Genomic DNA, 24987 nt, shown 5'->3' on the forward strand with positions numbered 1-24987 from the left:
TTAACTTAATCCCAGGGTCATAGCAATGACTTTGCTTTATAATCCCTCTAGTCCCAGTCCCTTCCTTCAGGACGTCACCTCAGATCTGGGGGCTTGGTACCATGCCCAGAGACAGAAGTAGATGAAGTGCTACATCATCCTATGGTCTTAACAACCTTGAAAAAAATAGTGTTTCTTTTACATTATGAACAGTGACAATAGTACTATTTAGCATAGCCAGTGTTTCATTTAATTTCATTTATGAAATTCCACTGTTTTAACTCTCATGCCTCCCCATCCCCCCATCCCAGACCAACTCTGTCTCACTAGCCTCCCATTTCTTCCTATACTAATTTATTTCTGCTATATGTTCTTGGAGGCCAAACCTGGTATCTTTTGCAGGCCAGGAAAGTGTTCTGCCTCTGACCCAGCCTTAGTCCTCCTTCACTCAAGCTGGCTGGGCTACCTTTGGAAGGAAAGAGATTGGGAGCCATTAGGATTCTGAAGTTTCTGAAGACTGGACATTTCACAGTTTTCCTGTCTCTAATCAGGAAAAGAACAGTTTTGTTCAGATGCGGCATACAGAGGGTGACAGTCATGTAACAGTTGCCTCTAACCCTTGCTTCTGAATTTATTATTATCATTATTTTATTTTAAATTATTTGTATGTGTGGGTTTGCGACTGTAAACATGTGAATACAGGTGCCCACAGAGGCCAGAGACATTAAGTGCCCTGGAGCTGGAATTGTAGAATTGTGAAATGAACCATGTGGGTACTGGGAACTGAACTCTGGTCCTCTCCAAAGGCAGCATGCACTTTTAACAGCTGAACCATTTCTCTATCCCTGAATCTTCAGTTCTGATCTAGAGATAGAAAACCATTTCCATTTCAAAAAGCTTTCATATGGAGTTTGTATTTTAACGTAATATTTGCTCCTCTCTTGAGCTGATAGATGGGCTTCCTAGTAATTAGCAAACCTTTGTATACTGTGAAGTAATTCCTGTGCAAACATTTCCGCAATGAGCATTTTATTTTAGTTAAACACAGTTTTGAAATGTCTTGTGAGAGGCATGCTGTGGCGTGGTGAACATCAGGGGCAGGGCTGAGGAGTGAACAGGAGCTTCAGTGACTATAGACATGTGTGCAGCTTGAAACAAGGAACTCCTACAAACACTGGCATGCGAAATATTCAGATCTCTGGCTCTACGGCACAGGTTTAGACATTTTATGTAATTTTTAGTGAGTAGTGAATGTTGGACATTGAAGCTAACTTCCAGTGTTTCTAAAGGGAAAAAACTTTTTTTTTGGCATGCGTACATGTGTGTCTGTTTATACATATTTTTGTCTCTGTGAAGGGTATTGCTGATAAAAAGACCCAGTTGGGTAGAAAAACCTCACCAATTCTAAACCCGGTTCAACGAAACTGAATTCTCATAAACTCAAAGCATGAGTGAATGAGAAGCCAAAGTGTCCAGTTTTGTTTTATTACCTCAAAAATGAAGCAGCTTGAATCTGGGATTTGAGTTTAGTTCCTTTGGTAATTAACTGCTACTTTAAAGTTCAGGATTGCTTATCAGACATGCTGTTTAGTTTGTCTCACTGCATGAGTTACTTTATTTTGCTAATATAACTTATTTGATCTAGTGACTATCCTTCAGCAGTTAGGTTTTTTAGTTTTCTTTTGTTTCTTTCTTTTTATTATTTTGTAGTGGCTTTAAAGGAAACTTACATATTAATGACTTTTTTGCAATCTCATTTTATTTTTCTAGGAGTCAGAAAATAATAAGTTATGTTCCCTATATTCCTTCCGCAATACGTCTACCTCACCACATAAGCCTGACGAAGGGAGTCGGGAGCGCGAGATAATGAACAGTGTTACTTTTGGAACCCCAGAACGCCGCAAAGGGAGCCTTGCTGATGTGGTGGACACGCTGAAGCAGAAGAAGCTGGAGGAGATGACTCGGACAGAACAAGAGGGTATGTGGACTTCCCTTCTGCGCTTTTCTTCTGGCCATAGCAGAATGACTGGAATCCCAAGGGCCAGAGTGCCTACGTGCTGCCAGCTAGGAATAGTAGTCACTCAGAGGTTACTATGGTGACAGCTGACTGAAGTCCATTAGGAGTGCTAAGCAGATAGCCCCAGTTTTCTCAAAACCAGTGCATTTTGTTTATATCTTACAACAATACCCCAAGGATTAGAACTGACCTTAACCACCACCCTGGATGAAAATAGCAAGTGAATATTTCTAACTACAATTTTAGTGCTTTTTTTTTTTTCTTATTTCCTTTTGGCAGATAATTTTTATGATCATATGTCCCATTTTAAAATGAAGTAAACTGTTTTCTAATCTATTTCTCTTCCATTTTATGACTGTTACACATTTTAAATTTTATGCTCACCCCTGAATGTTGGAGTAGGGAGGAGAGCTGCCGATGCTCTCTAAGGGCCGGATGTGGTGCCTGCCACAGCCTCCTGCGCTCACCTTCTCTCCATAGGACTCTCCAGTGGACACTGTATTTAAAAAAAATGCTCCATGTGGTTATCACAATAGGTGTGTGCCCGTGTTCTTTATCTGTGTGCTTCGGGCCTAACCTAGCCCTGGATTTATCACTCATAAGTGAAATGTAGAACTCTGTGACACAGTAGGAAACTGGGATTTGATGAGCAGGTAGACCTCATCTAACTTAATTTTATTCTTGTAAAGACTTAAAGTTTGTCGTTAATTGACTTTTGTGGAACTTTTTCTAAAAGGTTTTGCTCATTTCTTTGTCATGTTAATCAGATTGTTGCCATGTATGCAGATGCCTTTGATGACTCAGGGCTACTGTGCAGTAGCTAAGGGATTGAAGCCCTGTCTCACACTTCTCTACCCAAGTTCACCTTCTCTAAGCCACAGAATTCAAAAGTTGCGTGGTCCTGGTTTTTGACATGGCAAATGAAACATTTTGAAAAATAACCCAAACAATGAATATAAAGGTCTCTTATAAACTGCAAACTATGTGCATTTGAGGTGTTCCTGATGATTATCACATTTAAATGTCAGTTATTCCATGGCTCTTTAATGTGATGATGCCTCTGGAGACTGCTGGGGTAATAGGATTTTCAACTTTACATTTCTGCTCATTTACAGACCTTTGGAGTTCTTGTGTTTGCCTGATACATACATCACGTGCATCTTTCTACACATCCATGTGTGACTATGTCCTTTTTGTCACCTATGGATGTATGTGTGTGTGCTCATATGTACTGATTGCCTCTTCAATATTGGGTTTCAAGCCATTTCTTTCTTTCTCAGTTGTCAGGCATTTCTAATATGTTTCTTCCATTCACCTTTAGATTGTGGAATAAGATGATTGGTACATTCTGGTCAGTATTTAAAACATGAACATGTATGTTCTAGAGCGGCCAATGAGCAGTTATGGGTAACGCATCTGATCATTACTGTGTGAACTCTGTGCTGACTTTTCTGCTCTTTCGGGGTTTTATTTTCTCTATGACTCCCTTCAGCAGTCTAGTGGAGCCTTTATCTCCTTTCTTAGACTTATGGTAAACTCAGAAAACAAAATACATAGACTTACAGAGAAGTGAATAAAACTCCCAAATAATTTTTAAAATGTGGTAAGGCAGAATGTGATTCTTTATTAATACAGTAAAATAAAGTTTAAGGTATGCCCCCAGCCATGCTATAACTGACATCTGCAGATACTTTAACAAGTTCAATGAGATCGGGAATTGCCTGGTTTTAGTGTGATAATACTATAGCTACAATAGACTGTTACTTTCAGCCATCACTTGAGGAAAGGCAAAAATATCAGTGTGAGCTTAGCTGGGGGAAGGTTGCTTTTCCAGCCGAGTTCTGCGGATCCAGGGTTAAGAACACTGATGCTAGATGACACTGTGCTCACAATGCATAAGGCAGCAGTCTCTAACTTTAAATAACTCGCATTCCTAGTACAAGGCATAAGACATACACTGAATAAAATCTAGTTTGAAGTCCCATAGTGACAGGCTCCATGAAAGCTGTACAGATCAAATGTCTTGGTAGTTTACAAGGTAAGGTGATTGCTCCTGCCTAGGAAGCCACCAGAGGGTTCTATGGCAGAATGAGTCCTAACTAGTCTTAGAGAATAAAAGCATTTCTTTGGTGGAATGCACAGGAGAAACATTTCAAGCTGAGGAATAGGCATTGCACTTAAAACAGCCAGCCTTCAGGTTCTAACTTGAGGTTAATTTGCATATGGGATATTAAGATGTAAAACTAGGCTGTGTTCGGATCATGACAAGTCTTGCTGTTTTGGCTACAAAATTTGAATGCAATACTGAAAGTGATGGAGGAGCTGCTAACTGCTCTATTCCAGTAAGATAAGGAATTGAAACTTTCTTCTGTGAAAGTGAATCTGGCAATTCAGTATAGGGTGGATGGGAGCAGGGACAGGCGTTACGAATATTGTTCTAGGCTAGAGATAGGTGCCTGCTCCACATGAAACGAGAAAAAAGGGCTGCATATGGAGATGGGATCAGGAGAGGCACTGTGAAGATGATGCGTGAGTGTGGAAACTAAGAGGATGGCCAACTCTAGTGCTGTGCTTTGTTGTTTGTTTGTTTCTTTCATTCTTTCTTTTCTTTTTTTTTAAACTCTGGGCAAATAAGAAGGGGGTGATACAATCGGTGAAAAGAAGTGAGCAAATTGGAGCAAGGCATGGTTTCTAGATTTATTGAGTTTTATAATTTTCTTTAGTTTGAATCCCATTTTTAAGTGGGATTCAATGCGCCTGACTTAGTGACTGTGTGAAGGTCAAAGGACAACTCTAAGCATCAGCCCTCACTTTGTATCCTTTCTTGTTTGTCACTGTGTGCACCAGGCTAACTGCCCTATGACCTTCCAAGGACTGCCCCATCTCCTCTCCCATAGGCATGCTGGGATTACAGATGTGCACTACTGCACATTACATTGCCAGCACTACACGCTGCTAGGATCCTGAACTCAGGCCTTAACACTCATAGCCAGTGCTTTACCCACTTAACCACCTCCTCAGTCCCGAATACTAATTCCAATTGTCTTCTGGCAATGATGGAAGAGAATGTAGTGGGAGAACAAAGAAATATAGAAATCTCATTAAAATTTAGGATAATTTCTGGTTCTTTAATATTTATTTTTAATTTTATTTTTTATATTAATTACATTTTTTTCACTTTATGTCCCAGCTGTAGCCCCCTTCTTCATTCCCTCCTAACCCCACCCTTCTTTCCTCCTCTCCTCCCATTCCCCTCTCCAAGTCCAATGATAGGGGAGGTCCTCCTTTCCTTCCATCTGACCCTAGTCTATCAGATCTCATAAGGACTGGCTACATTGTCTTCCTCTGTGGTCTGGTAAGGCTGCTCCCCCATTAGGGGGAGGTGATCAAAGAGCCAGCCACTGAATTCATATCAGAGACAGTCCTTGTTCCCCTTACTAGGGCACCCATGTGGAGACTGAGCTGCCATGGGCTACATCTGTGCAGGGGTTCTAGGTTATATCCATGCATGGTCCTTGGTTGGAGTATCAGTCTCAGAAAAGACCCCTGGGCCCAGAGTTCTTGGTTCTGTTGCTCTCCTTGTGGAGCTCTTGTCCCCTCCAGGTCTTTCTACCTTGCTCTTCTTTTGTAAGATTACCTGCACTCTGCCCAAAGATTAGCTATGAGCCTCAGCATCTGCTTTGACACCCTGCTGGGTAGTGTCTTTCAGTGGCCCTCTGTGGTAGGCTCCTTGTCCTGTTTCCTGTTTTCTCCCTCTTCTGATATCTACCCCATTTGCCTTTCTGAGTGAGTATTGCTCATGTTACTCAGGGTCCTCCTTCTTGCTTAGCTTCTTTAGATGTATACATTTTAGCATGATTATCCTATATTACATGTCTAATACCCACTTATAAGTATATACCATGTGTCTTTCTGCTTCTGGGTTACCTCACTCAGATGATCTTTTCTAGTTCCTGCAATTTGCCTGCAAATTTCATGATTTCCTTGTTTTTAATTGCTGAGTAGTATTCCATTGTGTAAATGTACCACAATTTCTGTATCCATTCCTCCATTGATGGACATCTGGGTTGTCTCCAGTTCTTGCTATTATAAATAAAATTGCTACAAACATAGTTGAGCAAATGTCCTTGTTGTGTACTTGAGCATATTTTGGATATATGCCCAGGAGTGGTATAGCTGGATCTTGAGGAAGCACTATTCCTAATTGTCTGAGAAAGCGCCAGATTGATTTCCAAAGTGGTTGTACAAGTTTACATTCCTACCAACAATGGAGTAGGGTTCCCCTTTCTCCACATCCTCTCCAGCATGTGAGCCTTGAACTCATTGACACAGTAGACAACTTTCTGAACAGAATACCAACAGCACATGCCCTAAGATCAACAATCAATAAATGGGACCTCATGAAACTGAAAAGCTTCTGTAAAGCAAAGGACAATGTCATCAGAACAAAATAACTGCCTACAGACTGGGAAAGGATCTTCACCAATCCCATATCTGACAGAGGGCTAATATCCAGAATATATAAAGAACTCAAGAAGTTAAACAGCAACAAACCAAGTAATCCAATTAAAAAATGGGGTGCAGAGCTAAACAGAGAATTATTTATAGAGCAATATCGAATGGCAGAGAAACACTTAAAGAAATGCTCAACGTCCTTAGTCATCAGGGAAATGCAAATCAAAATGACCCTGAGATTTCACCTTACACCCATCAGAATGGCTAAGATCAAAAACTCAAGTGACAACATGTGCTGGAGAGGATGTGGAGAAATTTATGGTTCTAAAATGATTAGAGTATAGGTCTCAGGAAGTCAAACAGTTTTCCCAGCATTTCCTTGGCTCTGGCTCTTAAAGCCTTGGGTCTGGCTCCTCAGGTGGGACGTGCTAACTCATGGAGCATGTAAGAGGTTTTCACATATAACATCTGCCCATCCCTCACTTCCACTTCATGGTTTGAGGGTCATGTTTCAGGATTATCAGATTGACAAGCCTGTATGGATAACAGGATAAATGAAGACCTTTCTTGAGTCATTCCCAGAAAATGTTCGACTCTTTATCAAATAAAAAAAAATTCCATTTCTCTCATCCCTCTTGATACAGAAGCTCATCTATATGAAGGTTATCACTGTACATTTTAAACCATTGCTTACATGATAAAACAGTGACTTTCTAGGCAGATGCTTTGATCCACTATATTACTGTTCTCCCTAAGCATTGCTCTGACTAGATTGAAAAGAATCTGATGAACAATGGCATTTTGTCAGAAGACCCCTGTCCCCAACAGTGAGGCTGATGGGAAGATGAACAGGGGTTCTGCCTTTTGTGAATTTAACTTTGATTTAGTGTCATAAGTAGACAAATTGCTTTGTGGCAGGTAAGAAAATAATGTAGATAGACACAGGAGTGGATTAAATGACTACATCTCAGAATCTTCTCTTTAAAATCCTGTTGATACTGGTGGGTAAAACATGCAGAAAGGCTTTGATTAATAGAGTCAGATTAGAATGTTCCAAGATAAAAATTCTTCAGCTGCAATTAAATGATGAATTCTGGTTATCCTTGTGTCACCCATCTTGTTGCCAGCATAGCTGGGTCCGAACATAAGCGACAGTTGTCAGAAAATGAATGCTTTAAAAAGGACTTCTATATCTAAATACATATATTTAATCAGAGAGCCCTTTGGCTTCTGAAAATAGGTTGTCTAATGAGAATTTCATTTGAGCAGCTGCGACTGAGGAGGTCAACAGGCAGCGCTAGGAGAATATGGCCCAGCTGGTTAAATGTGGTGGCTGTCATGATTTAAACGGTCAAGTGCTGCTTGTAATCCAGGACCGTCTGTTTGTGGAGGGAAGAGCGAGTGCTTCAGCATAATGTACAGCTGTTTTAATCTCTCTTTAATAATAGTGCTCCAGCCACTGTCATGGCTTGTGTATCATACTCCTAAGTATATGATCCCAGGCCACTGGGGTAGGTTGCAGTCAGTACTGGGAGTCATGTGAGGGACACAACAGGAAAACTCTTGTGTGTCTTACAAGGCTTTCTGACTCTCTGACTTTTCAGGACTCTCCTTCGGGTAATAATTACCATCATTGCAAGGAAGTAATGGTGGTGCTTGGAATTAGGTAGAGATATCAGAGTGGATAAGGTTTTTTTTTGTTTTTGTTTTTGGTTTTTTTTGTTTTTTTGTTTTTTTTTTGTTTTTTTTTTTGAGAGCGTGATAAGCACATAGCCTAGGCAGGATTCTATAAACATGCCTGAGTCAGAGACTAGAGTATGAATTTGCCCCGTGGAATGGTATGGTGTGCCTGAGGTCATCAGGGTGATGCAAGCACACAGATACATCTTGCTGTGCACATACACAAAGGGCAGTGGGCTTGGGTTCCTGGAAAGGCAAGCTTCTCAAATGATGCTGTAGCTATTGGGAGTACCCTATGTGGGTTTCTGTGTATGGGAGGCACATCTCTAAACAGTCATCTGGTCTGTGTTCCCACTGAAGTATAGGGTACGTATTGTGTCTTTTGGTATACTAAAGGCATTGTCTAGTATAATTAAAATGATGAGAAAACTCAGTTTTGAAATGTTGTATACAAGTAGCTTTGGATTTGAATCTAAGTTCCAGTACTTCTGAAAGCACTACAAACTGCCATGTGGGATGGAGCTAAAGCTAGATATTGGAGTTTGATGTTCATGCAACATCTACCACACAAACAACATAGCATACATAACTGAATTTCTCTGTGCTTTTTTTTTTAATGAAAAATATGCATCATAATGGTCTTAGTTACTTTTTTATTGCAGTGATAAAACACCATAACCAAGGCAATAAAAGCAAACATTTAATTTAGCTTGAAATTTCAGGTGGTTAGAGTTCATGATGGTAAACTGAGAGAACAACTGAGAGCTCACATCTTGACCTACAGCCACGAGGCAGAGGGGGCCTGACCCCAGTGACACACCTCACCCAATAAGGCCACACCTCCTAATCCTTCCCCAACAGTTCTACCAACTGGGGGCCAATTATTCAAATATATGAGCCTATGGGACCATTCTCTTTTAAACCACCAAAATTATAGGGCTGCTATGAAAATCAAGCATTAGTCAGTGCACTAAGGCCTGTGGAACACTGTGGGCGCATGGGATGTGATTCAGTAAATGGAGCCAGAGTTATCTCCTGGCCATGAGACCTTTTGTGTGTGACTTAACCTTTTTGTGCTTCAGTTCCTTCATCTGTGAAGCTGGATTGTGGGGACTAGATATCACTTTTCTCAATACAGCTATTATTGCTATTGTTATTGTAACTACTATTACAGTGGTTGTTACCTGAAGAAACTTTTCAAAGAGAAATATTATAAAAATCTCATTGCATGCCGCAGACCATAGGAAATGTCCCAGAGTGTTAAGGGATTTAGCATTTGGCGGCAATGGTGTTCTTGTGTTCTGGAAGAGCAATTCAGTTTTGCTGGCCTTTCAGGCCTTCTGGAAAAGCTGATACTAAAGTTTCCCCACTGGAAGCCAGTCTTCCCTGCTGTGAAATGTGGAATGCAGTGTTGTCAGCCACCAAAGTTGGTGGAGCCTTGGATGAGGTTTCAGACTCCTGTCAGGAACAATGTGTTCCTGTTGCAATAAAATCTATGAGATCCTGTGCAGTAATAACAAGAACACCTTGACATTCATACCACACTGTAGCACCAATTTAATGGCAGAACATATAAATATTATGGTTTTACCACTATTTTGATTGATTGTTGGTCTTAGCATCTCTAAACCTTTTCTGGCTTTTATTTGTGAGAATTGTTCATGAAAACACTTTAAAAAGACCTCAGGGATATGGCTTCCTCGGTGAAGTACTTGCGTCTCACACATGAGGGCATGAGTTTGATAGCCAGAACTCCCTTAAAGGTCTCTCCAATACTGGGGAGGGAGGCACAGGGGGATCTTAGGGCTTGTCAAATTGGTGGGCTCCAGATGCGATCTCAAAATTAACTGGAGAGCGATTGAGGAAGATACCCCATGTGGACAGCCTCCACGCACATGTTTGTTGCCTCAAAACGTGTACACGTATATGTATTTCCCACATGTACATGCAAACAGAGATGCGCTGATTATTCATCACAGCCCCACAGAGTATCAGCTCAAGCAATTGGAAGTGAACAGTATGGTTCCACATGTTGCTCACAGTTTGCTGAGGAAGCAGTCAGGTAGTCAGAACAATGCTATCATGGCTTCTTTTAAGTTCAGGGTTCCTTTTTCTAAAATATATTTTCTCTTAATGGTGTTTGTGTTCTTGCTGCTGCTTTGGATTATTTTGTGTGGGAATTATGCTCAGTGTATTTGTGAGTTCGGTATTAGTGTGTTTGCTTTCCAGTTTTTGGAAACTGGTCATCCTCTCATCTAACTCTAGGAATCACAGAATGGGTTAGAGAGTTCTGTGGCCCCTGGACTTTTAGAAAAATCATGGCTAAGATCTGTCTGCAGCTGTTCTATGGCCCCAGTACAGCCCAGGTAACACACTATCCCACTGAGTACTCTCCTTATCGACTCTTTGTCTGGCCTCTTCTCTGAAAAGATGTGGTCCGTTTCTTGGCCCATCTCTAGCTCCTCAGGTTGGAAGTCATTCTCCCCTGGCTCTTTCACTAGTAACATTAGCGGACACAGGCAGTTGTTGCACGTTTGTCTTTCCCTGGACAGAGAAGAGGTTTTTTGTTTCTTTTTTTTAAAATTTTTTATTAATTACACTTTATTCATTTTGTATCCCCCCATAAGCCCCTCCCTCCTCCCCTCCCGATCCCACCCTCCCTCCTTTTTCTGCATGCATGCCACTCCCCAAGTCCACTGATAGGGGAGGTTCTCCTCTTCTTTCTGAACTTAGTCTATCAGTTATCATCAAAAGTGGCTGCATTGTCATCTTCTGTGGCCTGGTAAGGCTGCTCCCCCCTCAGGGGGAAGTGATCAACAAGCAGGCCAATCAGATTATGTCAGAGGCAGTCCCTCTTCCCATTACTATGTAACCCACTTGGACACTGAACTGCCATGGGCTACATCTGTGCAGGGGTTCTAGGTTATCTCCACGAATAGTCCTTGGTTGGAGTATGAGTCTCTGGGAAGTTCCCTGTGTTCAAATTTTCTTGTTCTGTTGCTCTCCTTGTGGAGTTCCCATCCCCTCCAGCTCTTACTATTTCCCACTTCTTACATAGAATTCCATTCACCCTGCCCATCAGAAAGGAAACTTCCTAAGGGCTCTCTGCAGCCGGGCTCTTTCTCCTCTGCCTTTTGCATTTTTGAATTTTACACTTTCACTTGGAAATCCATTACATTTTCTTCAGAATTTATTCTGGGAGTTTCAAGAAATACGTAGGGGAAGGTTGGATCTTTAGAAAGAGAAAATGAGCAGATAAAGAAGTGGGTTATTGAAACATGGTAGCTGGTCCTTAGCCCATGAAGGAGAAGGAAACAGACACTCATGGGCCTCTCGCTCTACCTCAGATGGCCGTCTCTGTGACTGCTGGTGTGCTCCTCACCTTGCTTTCGATGTGCTAGGACTCTGTCCGCCCTTCCATTCTGTTCTGAAATAGTTTTGAATTAGTTTCTAAATAATACATTCAGTTTTGCTTGCTTTAGAACTTTATAAAAATGATGTCAACCTATAGTTTTCTGAGACCTGCTTTGTAGACTCACGACTAAACTACATGGTAGTGCATTTTCACTTTTGTATAATATTCCACACACTACTCTGTGGTGTGGCATGTAACAGTCACAGTTTTTGGTAGCACAGTGTCAGGGAGGTTCTTGCGATTGTCTGAGATACATGCTGGTGAGGGTCCCCTCCTTCAGGAGAAGTTCTGGTAGTATTGATATTAATAGTGACAAATATTTGTCCTTGTTTTACACTTGCTTTCAAAGCAGGATTTGTTCTCTCTCTCTCTCCCTCTGTATGTGTGTGTTCAAGTGTGTGTCCTCTGAATGTTTTAACTGTCTAGACCTCTTTGGTTTATCTTCCTCAAATGTTCACTATAGTTTTTTTTTTTTTTCCTTAATCACTACCCTTTTCAGAAACTCAACAAGAGTCTCCAGTGGGCCCTTTGCTACAATTTTCCTTTTGTTGTGTCATAATAGAATGTCTTCAGCCCTTTCAACAATGGCCAAGCACAGGTGCCTTGTTCTCCTGCTGGACTGTGATTACTGGATTTGTTAGGAAACATACTGTTCCCCTTTTGATCTTCTTTATTGCTGTTCCCATCCTATGATGTGGTTTTAGGGTTAGAGTAATTCCTGACCTCTAATTATCTTGGGTTCACAACCTTCTTTTTTTTTTCCTGAAATACTTTAGATTTAAAATTACAAGCCATTTGATTATTGTGCTATCCTATCATTTATATTGAAATAGACATTTTTTTTTAGTCAATTGACCTGTTAGAGGGAAATCTTCACCTCTCTCTTAGAATGGCATAGAACTATAATTTCAGTTACTCAGGAAGCTGAGGGAGGAGGATCACAAGTACAAGGGCATACCAGGCTACATAGTAAGTTCAAAATCATCCTGTAAAACCCTGTCTCAAAATTAAAAAAGGAAAAAGAGAAGCAGACATATCACTCAGTATTTGTGTGCTTGCATTGCATGTATGAGGAGTCTGGGTCCCATCCTGAGCAGTTTAAAAAGGCTTAAGAATCCTTTCAAGAAGGCAGCTGGGAAGATGGCCCAGTGGTTCAGATCCCTAGCACCAGATGGCTCAGAGGCCAGTCTATACTCCTCACACTCTGGAGGTGGAGATAAGATCTTTGGAGCAGCTGGCTAGCTAGACTAGCCAGATCTATAAACTTTGGGCTCAAGTGAGACTCTGCTTCAATATTTATGATGGAGCCTGATCAAGAAAGAGACCCAAAGCAACCTCTGGTTTCCAAAAGTCCACATATATGTTCATACATGTAAATATATACTTACTAGACATGCAAACACTATACCTCCATTAAAAATAAAACAGACAAATTCATTCAGATGTTGGCCTGGACTTGATATACATTCTTTCATGTCCTTAGTAACTTACTTAATGGCATCAAGTAATTAACTAATTGATTTAAGTTCTAGTTTTTAATTTATAAAATGGTGTTGGTTTAGATATATATTAAAGGATAAAGTCTAAAATTCTATGGCATTTCAATTAAAAAAAATTCATATCTAAACTTTAGAGTCCACTAATCAGGGTGCCTCTCTTTTCAAAATAAATCACTGATTTCAACCAATCTCCTTTTTTTTTTTTTTTTTTTCTTGAAAGTGTTTGTTATTATCTCTTCTTTTTTATCCTGGAATATTTATGAAGTAAGAGATAAAAGCAGCTATGCAGTTTTGATGTCTGAAGAAGACATTGTCCGATGAAGTACTTACAAAGCCATGGCTTCAAGGCCCTAGCTTAGCACTGAGTTATCTGTGGCACCAAGATGTATGCACTTTCTCAGCTGATGTCCTGAGAGTTTATGTCTGAGGGGCCCACACTGCAGCACAAGTCCAGACAAGCCAGAGGATACAGGCCGTTCTCTTCCACTGGGAATGCCAAAGCTAGAGGCTTTGCACACTTACTGTGCAAACAGATAGTATGTTAGAAACAAGTGAATACAAATGATGAAGGTATACCGAATAGCGATGACACTATGACAAAGCACTGAATTATGCTGAGAAATGCCAAAGCAGTAGCAACAGCAATATCAATCACATCGATGTGTGTTTTTTTAATGAATGCAAAAAAGAGTCAAAGGGAAATCTTAAAAGTGGCCTGGCAACTGTGTGCACTGAAATTCCATCACACTCCAGAATGCCGTCTCCAGCTTAAATGGAACGCCTTTAGACTTCTTTGGTCATTCATTTTAACTAATTAGTTAATTAGTATGTGTATGCCATGGTGCGTGTGTGGAGGTCAGAAGACAACTTCTTTAAGAGTCCTGTCTCTCCTTCTGCCTTATTTCCAAGGCACTTGTCTTCCCTGCTGTTTCTACACAGCATACTCCAGGCTAGGTGGCCAGGCAGCTTCCAGCTGGTTCTGCTCTCTCTGCCTTCTGTCTCTCTAGTATTGGGATTACAGATGCATGCCACCATATCCACATCTGGCTTTTTTATGTGGGTCTTACTTCATCAAGCTGATACAGCAGGGACTTTTACCCTTGAGTCATCACCCTTACTCTCTTTGGCCTTTTCAAAGGATGATCCTTTAACTCTCTATTTCTGCTTTTTATGTGATCATATTTCAGTTCCAGGCAGGCCCAGATGGCTCAGTGGGTAAAGGAGCCCATTGTCAAACCTGATGATCTGAGTTCAATCCCCAGGACCAATTTGGTAGAGGGAGAGAACTGACTCCTTTGGCGTGTCCTTTAACATCCATATACATCATGGCATGTGTGCCACTCACATCCAAACACAAATAAGGAAATATAGCATAAAATATCAAAACAAAATTGACGCTTCCTTGGAGAAGTCTTCCATGCCTGTAATCCTGGTATCCATGTGTAAATCACACTTTCTTTTTCGTTCTCTCTCTTTTTTGGGGGTGTGTGTATGTGTAGCGTATTGGGTCTCATTTAGCCCAGGCCAGCCCGAAACTTACCTTGAACTTCTGACTCTTCCCAAGTACTAGGATTAAAGAGGTGAGCATCATAGCTGGCTTTATGTTGTATGTATGTTTGGGGGAGTCTCTGGATGTGGGCTTTATGGATGATATGCAAAAGTCTGCCAGCCAAGCTTTGTTCCTAGCCCACAATCTCTTTTGGACATACATGTATACTTGCTTTTTATAGACTCAGTGCCTGTGACTTCCGCTTTTGTCTTCTGTGTTGTCTTTCAATTCATTTAGGTGGAAAGTCAACCAGGCTTGTCCAGGGCTGTTTCCCAGTACTTGCAACTTTTAATAAATATTTATTGATTGAAAAAAAAACAAGTGAAAGTTATTAAATTATCTTGAGTATTAAATATAGCTTCTAGTTTTTACTTCTGCTTCCACTACCTTTGCATTTACCTCACCTTCACATTAGGCTTCTAAGTATGACTTTAATGGTATTGCAGGTCAGTAGAAAAACAAAACAAAACAAAACAAAACAAAACAAAATTTTCTCTTTTAGTGACATTGTTTCCCCATCTTTTTAGGTCTATAAGACCTATTTAAAAGTCATCTTGCCAATGGGAATGCGATTTTTGGTATGATGCCATTTTCCATCATCCATTGGCTTGGAGAAGTACTCTCTGTTCTGAAACCATAGCCCTTTAGTCCCTGCCTGGTTTGACCCTGTGCAGTTACAGCCAATGGGCTCTTAGTTCACTGCAGACATATGCAAATCAGAAGTCTTTCCATGCTGTCACATTATGACAGCATCTCTTATCCATCAATGTTGATCTTAGACTAGTGGATACTGAATTCACTGTCTACCTAATTATGCCCGCTGTAGTCAGCCTCTGGGATAAGTTGTGCTCTTGTTCACCTGGTAGAAAATAGCTTCTGTGATTTTTTCCAGCCTAGATTTTTTTTTTTCTAATACTTCATCAATGTTTCTGTGAATATGAGTAGTTCTTACATTCTTTATTCTGTAGTATGAATATATTCCCTGGTTTAAGGAAAACTTATCACATTTTGGCAGAAAAGAAGTTTCCATTTTTCTATCATCAATATCCAGAATAATTGCTGGGTTAGATGGTGGTTTCAGTTTTAATTGGATAAAACGCTGCTGTACTGTGCTTTAGAGTCTCTCCAATTTTGCTTTCCCACTAATCACAGTAGAGTCACTTGGTTTCTCTGCATCTTTGTCAATAGTTGGCTTCCCAAGTTTCCTTTTAGCCACTCTAATGGGTATGTTGTGACATCTTACAGTGAGCTAATATATTTTTCTTTTTTGGCTAGTGATAGCCATTGTATGTGCTATTTGCTGTCTGAGTGTCCTTATTGGTGAAATGTCTTTCCAGACCTTTGGTCCTTTTGTACAAACTTCAATTTTCTTTTGCTCTTGTATTTGGCAGTTCTTTGTTTTTCTAGGTAGGAGGCCTACATTAAAGATATGGTTTGGAAGTATCTTCTTTCCAGTTTTAATGAGGTATAGATTATACCTTTGATATAAAATTTTAGGATAACTTGCCAAGTCCTGAATTTTAAACATTGTCTTCTACTTTCCCCCCTAAAGAATGTATAGAGTTGTATACTTTATGTTTAAGTTCACATATAATTTAGAGGTAACTTTTGTATAAGGTGTGAGGTTTAAGTCAGAATTCATTTTTATGCATTTAGCCTAACAGATAGTTACCTCTTCTTTTGAAAAGGCATGTATGCCTCCATTGATTCATATAGTAAATGACAGAACTGGCTACATAGGAAGCCCCTAGGAGTCAGGAACAAAAGAATAAGGCAAAACAACAGCAACTGTAGTAACAGCCAGAACAGAACTTGTGTAGAACTGATGAGTCACCAGTCATAGGACAAGATCCACAGAAATCCCTCACACTTCTCGACAGCAGGGACATGTCTTGGTTCATACAGACTGTGATAGTAAAGCGCTACAAACTGGGGAACTTACAAAAGCAAGGGCCCATTGCCTACATGCCCCAAATCCAGGAGTCCCAAGTCCCAGGTGCTAGGTGAATTGGCATCTGGAATGCTCCCTTCTTCTTAGCTGGTAACTTATTACTATCTATGTCTTCACATGTCATTAGGGTCAAGCAAGCACTCTTAGGCCTTATTCATAAGGACACAAACTTAATTCATGACCCAGTCAACAAATCCTTATCTCTTAATACCACCATAATTGGGATTTGATTTTAACGTGATTTTTGGAGGACAGAAACATTTGGACTGTAGTGACACTTAAAAGCAAAAATAAAAACAATATATTACACTTTCTTTTAATAAAGTAAAAAAAATTGGTATACACTTATTACGTATGTCCCAGATGTGAAATTGCAAAGTGCTCATAAAAAGCAAGACTCTAAATTTAAAAGCAGAACATGTTATTCATATACTTGAAAATTTGCCGTGCTGAAGATGTCAGTTCTCATACAAATGACCTCCATATTGAATGCAGTTCCTGTTAAAATCTGCTAAGACCTAGCAAGCAGTATGTACGTAATCATATTTGATTTTTTATAGACAGACTTACAGGCACATCCAACCTGTCAACATTGTAACATATAGTCATTCATAGGGTTCATTCTTGAGAACTGCACAATCAAGTTATGAAATAGATTATTAAAACCTCATAATTTGTAAAAGAAACTTATGACTTTATGTTGGACCCCATTCACAGCTACATATGGCAATGATCATTAATTCCATGAGGCATTTATCAAGCTCTTTCAAATGGTATGGTAGTGGATCAAGGTGGGAGAGGTAAAGGTAGGAAAAGGAGGAAAAGAGGCAAATAAATGGATACACATTATTCTTTCGTAGCTCAAGGTTTGATAGGAGAAACTTGGAATGAGTAGAGACTGCTTACACTGTAATAGAAGGATGTTGTTAGTGCACTAGCAGGGCAGAAGAGGGAACAGTTGTTTTGTCTCTGGCTAGAAACTCACACGATTTGAGCTGTATTTTGTACATCTATAAGCTCAATATCTTGAACAAGGGATAAATTGGAATCTGAGGTAGAGAAGAAATGTATATAAAACGTCAGTGGTTTGAAGGAATTTCTCAAGAAGTTTGTTGTGGCTAATTCTGGAAATCTGAATGAAAGAAAAAAATAGGCTAAAAGGATTGAATTTGATAATTTGGTCCTGGAAATCAGATGAAAACTTTAAATAGGACGATGAGTGACAAAATTGTATTTTTTTTTTTAAAGGAAAGTAACTTTGTTGACATTCTGACCATCAGTTGTAAAAAGCCAATGGGCAATGAAGGACAGTCTGTTTTAGGCTATAGAAAAAGCTTAGGCATATACTGATAATAGCTAAAACAGAAGCAGGGGATATATAGAAACCAGCCTTTGGAGATACATTTGAAGTTGCTAATTGGCTGTGGTGTATGATGTTGGAGAGACAATTGGGAAGGAGATTTGATAATATTAAAATGGTCTGTCCCCTGTGGATGAGAAGTTTCAGGGAAAAGCTTGGGCTTAGAAGTACTGAGTTTGAGTATTCTCTCTGTAGATGGAAAATGCACCTAGCATGCAGATGTGTGAGGGACTACCCAAGAAATTAAAAGAATACCCTTTAGACTCTTTAGACACACCTGCCTCTCACTGCCATAGAGTGAACTTTTTTTAATTGGTGAACTTATTTTGATGGGTCACAGTCCTTGATGGTACAGGGCAGTCACTGCACCTGCCCTTTGGTGCCATTAAATGATGCAGTAGACACAGATGAACTATATCTTGTGTAGAAAAGGATGCAGACTGCATAGCTGACATGCTGCCTTATATTAAACTTTTTATAAGTAAAAAAAAAAAAAAACAAACACTCAAGAAAAAGGTAGTGCATTAATGACATAGTGGTTTGCTATCACTACCAAGTGTTATATGCTCCCCACAATTGCAAGTGTCAATGACAGACCCTTGGGAACTAGTGGAACAGTGGGTTTGTTTATGCTAGGGTCACTGCAAACACCTAAGGAAGTAGCTACATTATGACAACATGGTCACTATAGTGGTGTGAATTTTTAACTCCATTATTATCTGGTACCTAAGTAGTATGTGTTCTAGATTTGACCAAAGCATTATGACATGGCCTGCGACAGTGATATACTATAGAATTACCTTCAAACAGGGTAATACAGTTCCTCGATCAATTCTTTAGCAATTTGTCAAATAATTGATCATAGATTTTTAAAAAATTATTTTATTTTATTTTACTTTAATCACAGGTCATTCACTTGTATCCCAGCCATAGCCCCCTCCTTTTTTTCTTCCCAATCCCACCCTCCCACATCTCCTCCCTGCCCTCTTCCACTGATAGGGGAGGTCCTCCTCTCCTTCCATCTGACCCTAGCCTATCAGGTTTCATCATAGATTTAAGTAGGTTCCCCCACTAGCTGTGGGAGAGCCCAGTCAAAATGTATAGATATCAACTTCCCATTTGATTACTTATTTTGTGAGTTTGCATTTTCACATAGCTTAACAGTAAAACTGATGTCATAGCATAAGATAAGTGAAATAAATCTGAGTCTGCCTTAATGGCCTAATGACTGGCTAGTGTGCTGGTGTTAGAAGCTTGTCAGGGAAAACACTGTCAAAGCAAAGAAAAAAAGTTGTGTGGTCTCAAATGTATTCATCTGGATTTCAGTTTTATTTAAGTTCCTCTATCTTCCTCAAAGATATAGCCAGAGGTCACCAGACCCTTCATGGTGCTTCAGAACCATAACCATTGGTTGATGAAGTTATACTTAATACATAAAATAAAGCCCACCACTACAACAGAACTTAGCATTAACAAGATAGACATTTAATTACCAAAGACATCCTGTATTCTCATTAGACACATAGCTCTACAAGTGTAGAGGTGGCTTGGGCAGAAGTGAATTTTGCAGTGTTTAGGTGAACAGCTTCAGGTTTCCCTGGTGATGAACTTGAGTTTTCGTCAGCTCCACTCACTCTGCCATTCCTGCTGTTTTGCAACAGGGCTTAAAAGTGCTTTAAGTGCTTGTGACCGTGGTAATGAATGAAAATGTCTTTCTAGCACTGAGAGGATTGCATTAGACTGAATAGTCACCTCACTTGTAAAAGCACTATTAGAGGGGGCAGCTGTAAGGAAGGATAACGATTTGTGTCCACTGCTTATTTACTGAAAATTGTCAATGTATTATTTATTGAGAGCTCTCCAGACAGTGCTTGTCAGAATAAAAATGTCAGCTCTGAGCAAAATTTTATAATACATAATAAAAATGCTAGGTACGCATTTTAGGAAGACAACTAATTAGAGCTGCTTTTTCTTTAGGAAGGGATAGTAAAAATGTCTAATATCGTAGACTTTCTCCATTTGTATACGTCCTTTTCTTTCTACCCTGCTCAGCTCAGTGTTTGTTTTAAAAACTTACCATGTCTGAGAAATAATTTGACAACTTTCTGTGGTTGCTGTTAGACTCCCCAAGTAGTGGGAGTCTTGCTCAAGGAGGAAGGCCTGGCTTGCCACCCCACAGTGAGCAGCCGCCCTCACCGCCATGTTTTGTCTGGAATTAGATGTCACTTCCTCCCTGAGCAGTGCTCTCGGAAAACTGCCTCCAGTGTAAACAAGATAAAATTATTAAGCTTATTCCTCAGCCGTGCTAATTAACCCCAAACAAATTTCACATTAAGGAAACAGAATTCAATCAATGTAAATGTTATTGCCGTGTATTACTGTAAGCAATAATATAGTGGCTAAAATAATTAATTATTTTGTTTTTTTTTTTTTAAAAAGAAAGTATTCCTTCTCTATTTTTAAAATGCTGTTGTAAAACATTTTGTGGTTTTATTCTGTTTTTCTTTGGATTTCCTGGCATAGAATATAAAAGGCTCAACTGGCAAAGCAGGAGTAACACAAAATTTTATTCTGAACAATGGATTTTCTTTCTTGCTTTCACAATTGGATTATAGAAAGGGGAGCTTTGGAGAGCTTCAGGTTGAGTTGGTCTAGTGTGTTTTTATTGACAGTACCTAGGCCAGTCTTGTTTTCTCAGACCTGGTCCAGCTGACAGCTCATCATAGCGAGCTTCTCTCCTTTCCCATCAGGCTTTAGTAAAATGCACATGGCAGTGGTGGAAGGCACTAATATAAGCTAGATCTGGAGAAAAGAAAATGCAATGTTACTGCATTTCAGGTTTTCAGGAGCATTTGCCTATGAGGACTCTTCTAACTCCCCCCCCCCCCGCCTTAAGGAAAAATCTGGGTTCACACAGCAAGTCAAATTATCCTCTTCATGGTAATTTTCTAACATCAAACCCCCAGATTTCAACATGATTGCTTGGTGTGCCTTTGAGAATTTGGATAAAATTTGTCATTATTGTTTTCATTATCCTCAAAGGCCTTTCACTACACAAAGCACAGATGCCGTACGATATGTAACTTATTTCTCATTTTGTAGAATGTACATTTGATTAATATAGAGTAATTTATCAACTATAAATAGCACGTTCTATGGTAAATGGAACATAAATCAAACATTGTATTATTTTGAGAAATAGTACATGACTTCACCAATATATACCAGCAAGCATTAAATTAACTTTGAAATTTTAGTAATTTAACTGACTTATACAATAAACAAATGTGACTCTATAAATTCAACCCCTAATTTTTTTTCTGTTAATTTTTCCATTGTCTAGCAGTTGCCTCTGTTCTTCCTGTCCATGCCCAATTACTTAAGTATCTTGTTTGAGGATGCTGCTGAGCACCTTACCCTCCTTTAGTAAAGCTGCCCTCACCTTGATAAGAGTAGCTAATCCTTTAATGATATCTTAAATATCTAACAAGCAGGTTGCTGCTAACTCTGCAGTGATGCCAAAGTGAATAACAAGAGCACAGGTGTTCTAAGAAAGAGCTGGCCTGTGCCACTAATGACCATAAATAAATAAAAGCCAGTCCTTACAGCAGAGATATGAAGAATTAATCTCTTCTAGTGCTTTAAAAATCACACCTGGACTGACTATTTACTTGGCTGTATATTATAATTTCAAATAATTCCTCTCAGACAGTTGTTTATATTTATTCTATTTTTTTGGTTTCTATTGCCAGATAATTGGTTATATGTTTTGTAATTTCTTTGTACATTTATTTTTACTTTTCCAAATAGAAAATGGCTTTAGATTTTATCTTCACATTCCATAGGTAGCTGTTAATGCCATGAAGATTATAAGAAGCTACATTCAGTAATTAACAAAATAAAATGGAGACAATACAAATTTGTATTGAGCATGTCTTCACTTTAGGTGTTCATGTATGTAAACATATTTAGGCAAAAATGTTTAAATACTATGCATTCTATAGCAGAGAATATAGAAGGGTTAAATATAATAACCAGCTCTCCCATAGCCTTCTGGTAGTCAGAGAACTTAAACTGCAAGATTTTTATGATGAGTAATATTCCTAGATTTGAAAGTTATACCATTATTTTAAATGCAATAAAACCTAAAATAAGGTCCTCACTGGAAGACCTGTATTAGTGTATTTTACAACGAGATGCAAAAGCCTGCACCTGGCATTTTTATTCTGTTGAAGGCAGTAGTCATCATGCTTTCATGTCTCTTTCTTCCTCTATTGATACTTTTTTTTTTAATGAAAGTTTTAAAAAGGGAAAAGGGGACTCCAGGATTTTGAAACTCACTGGTCCTGAAGTGATGGGAAAATAGGCAAGGTGTCACAGCTAATTTCTGGTCCTGTTTTATGAGTTCTGCTCTTCCTTATTCTCCTTGTCAGCTCAGGAATCCCCGAGGCTGTGCAAACTGGCTGAACATCACTCAATTCGAGTTTTATATCCCCTTTTAATAATGTTGAGTCTATTCTGTCCAGCTTTGATTCAGACAACCTGCTTGTCTGGAGAAAGTGATATATTTAATCAGTGGCACTGTCCCCTGCCCAGCTCCCACTGTGTGTGACTGCAGCCGGGGAGTGGTACGGTGCTCTGTCACTTCTGTTCGAATGGGTAATGCGGGGCCCATCAGCTGAGAAGACAGGAGCTGGAACTGCATGTTAGGACACACGATCAAAAGCCACTCTCTGCTTTCTGCCAATCAAATCTCATGTCGCCGTGTGGGGCAGACATTAAATAGATTTTTTCCCCCAGCCTTCCACTGTGGGCACTTTGCCAGTTTGACATGTGAACTATTACAAAAGATAGCAGAGTTTTGACCGCTTGCTGACTGCTTTAAAATATTACTGAACACTTGTCAGGGTGAAATATTCATAATGCTATATTATGATAAGCCAGTGAAATGTTTGTTACCTTCTGGTGTACTTTATGGATTTTTGTTTTATTGTTTGGGAAGTGGTTGGGACAGAAAAAAAGAGCAGACAGTTGCTTCTGGGGAGAAAGTAAATAAGACAAACTGAATCAGCCTGGATATAAAGCTAACACTCGGTATGACCAACAGTTCAACCGGTGTGATTGTCGCTTTATGGAAATAACATCAGTGAATGAAATATTGTTTTACATTCTTCCCTCATGTTGTAAAAATCATTTGCTCCTCTGAAGTCAAAAGAGGAGAGGCTGTAAGTAGTTATATTTCAAGCAAAAGCAGTATTCAAAACTTGAAATTGTGACTGACATGGACATCCTTTCTGTTTATTGAGGCGATAGACCCATTTCTGAATTCCAAGGAGTCTCTGGTTTGTGTTTGCCCCGTGGCTGTTTTCAGCTGCCTCTTTTTGTTCTGCCCTGAGGATTTTCCCATTAGATTGCTGCCTTACTCTGTACCCTTATCAACCTAGTAATGATGATGGCCTAACTGCTAAGCTTTTATAAACATGAATGAATAGTAAGTACTTTTAATTTAAAAAGCTCCTTGGAATTGGCATTTTTTGACCATTTCCAAGCACCCAGATAACCGTCCCAAAGCCGCTAAATCTCGGTGTTTTGATGCCTCCAAACTTGCCACTCGGTACTTGCTGTCGTCTCTTCTCTAATGATCATTTTAAAAGGAGTTAAACATTTTCACCAAAACATACCATGGCAGTCTAGTGAGCTGCACATAAACAGCTGCTCCTTCAATAAGCCATTCTTTATAATACCCTTATTACCTTCCAGTGTCTCAAATTCTGATTAGTCAACAGTGCTGATTGCTGCACAGCATTCCATTGCCCGTCTTCCCTGCTCAGCTGCTCATATTTGAGTAATCACAACACAACTTGGGCATTGTTTCTCCCAAGTTGCTGTTCACATTGTGCCTTGAAAACTCTGAATTATCCAGGAAAACTGCCGTGGTATGGGTATGAGTGACTTTCCTTACTTGTTTTTAAATTGTCTGCAAAAAACACCCCATTAAAAAGATCATGTAACTGTTGAACTCCTAGGTTAGAAAGAATATTTGTAACTTAAAACTGTTCCTGTGATTAGATTATGAAACAGGGTATATGGATGTGTTTTAAAAATGAGTCCTTTACAAATGTGTAATTATAAAATTGTCATATCACTATTAAATTTTAGTCATCTCTGAAAGATATAGTTGTGTAGAGAACCTCACAGGAGGAGTCCACAAGATCCCCACTTTTGCTTAAGATGAGATAACTCTAGTCCAGTGACCGCCCGATACTGCAGATGCCCACCAGATAGGGCAGCATGGTGGCCATCCAGTTCTGATGGGTAAGTGAGGGTGGGAAAGTGTCTCCACTGAAGCTAGAATTTCAGCGACTCCTCTGTCGTGACCCCCTGGAATTTACTCTCACTGAAGAAGAAATGCTGACACACTGGAAATGCAACCTCAGCCAAGGCCCTAAATCTGTCATTGTGCTCTGGAGTCTGCTCTGAAAATAGCGGAGCTCTTTTGGTAAATTAAAATCGGTGTGAATGGGAACAGATGTCGCCATGCTTCCCACTATCTTCAGGGATGCCCTTTAGAAAGCAGAGGGGCAGTGAGGTTAGAGGGTGGGAGGCACAATGGAGTGCAAACAGAGTCCACACGGGGAGTCCTATTGGACGTGTTAATGAATAGATTTGTACTTATCTTTGGTGGCTAAGTAAGAACTTACCCACACTGCTACACAGAGAAAAAGGAAGGGGTGATATCTATTTCAGAAAGGCTCTCTATATTCCCTGTGATTGTATCTTTTCCTCAGCAAGCTCCACCGTCCCCCCCCTATTATGTTGTGGCTTTCTGGAATCCTCTTGACATATGCTCCTAAAGTATTTGTTATACTCTAAGGCTATAGTAGATTTTTTTTTGTACTGATATTTGTCAAAAATAATGAAAATGGTTTATGCTCTAAAAATGTACAATTTATCAAATAGCATATATAGTCAATTTAAATAAGTCTCATCGAAGTTTCAGTCTTGATTTGAAAAAATAGCATAGGATGAATTTATTTATAAGAACCTTAATAGTTTCTCTCAATTCCTTTTACATTTTAGAT

At 39.5% G+C, this 24987-nt stretch overlaps 1 protein-coding gene across 6 annotated transcripts in view; it reads left to right on the forward strand.

The window, feature by feature from the left end:
- The window catches only part of Sox6 (SRY-box transcription factor 6), a 379352-nt gene that overhangs the window by 77402 nt on the left and 276963 nt on the right, over window positions 1-24987 (forward strand). For all 6 annotated transcript variants that reach the window (XM_055627453.1, XM_055627455.1, XM_055627457.1 and 3 more), the window contains exon 3: window positions 1750-1957. In XM_055627453.1, the coding sequence (XP_055483428.1) occupies window positions 1750-1957 (208 nt within the window). The remainder of the gene's footprint in view (window positions 1-1749; window positions 1958-24987) is intronic.

The sequence above is a fragment of the Psammomys obesus genome, unplaced genomic scaffold (genome assembly GCF_907164565.1).
Source record: "Psammomys obesus unplaced genomic scaffold, mPsaObe1.curated_primary_1811, whole genome shotgun sequence".
NCBI classification, from domain to species: domain Eukaryota; kingdom Metazoa; phylum Chordata; class Mammalia; order Rodentia; family Muridae; genus Psammomys; species Psammomys obesus.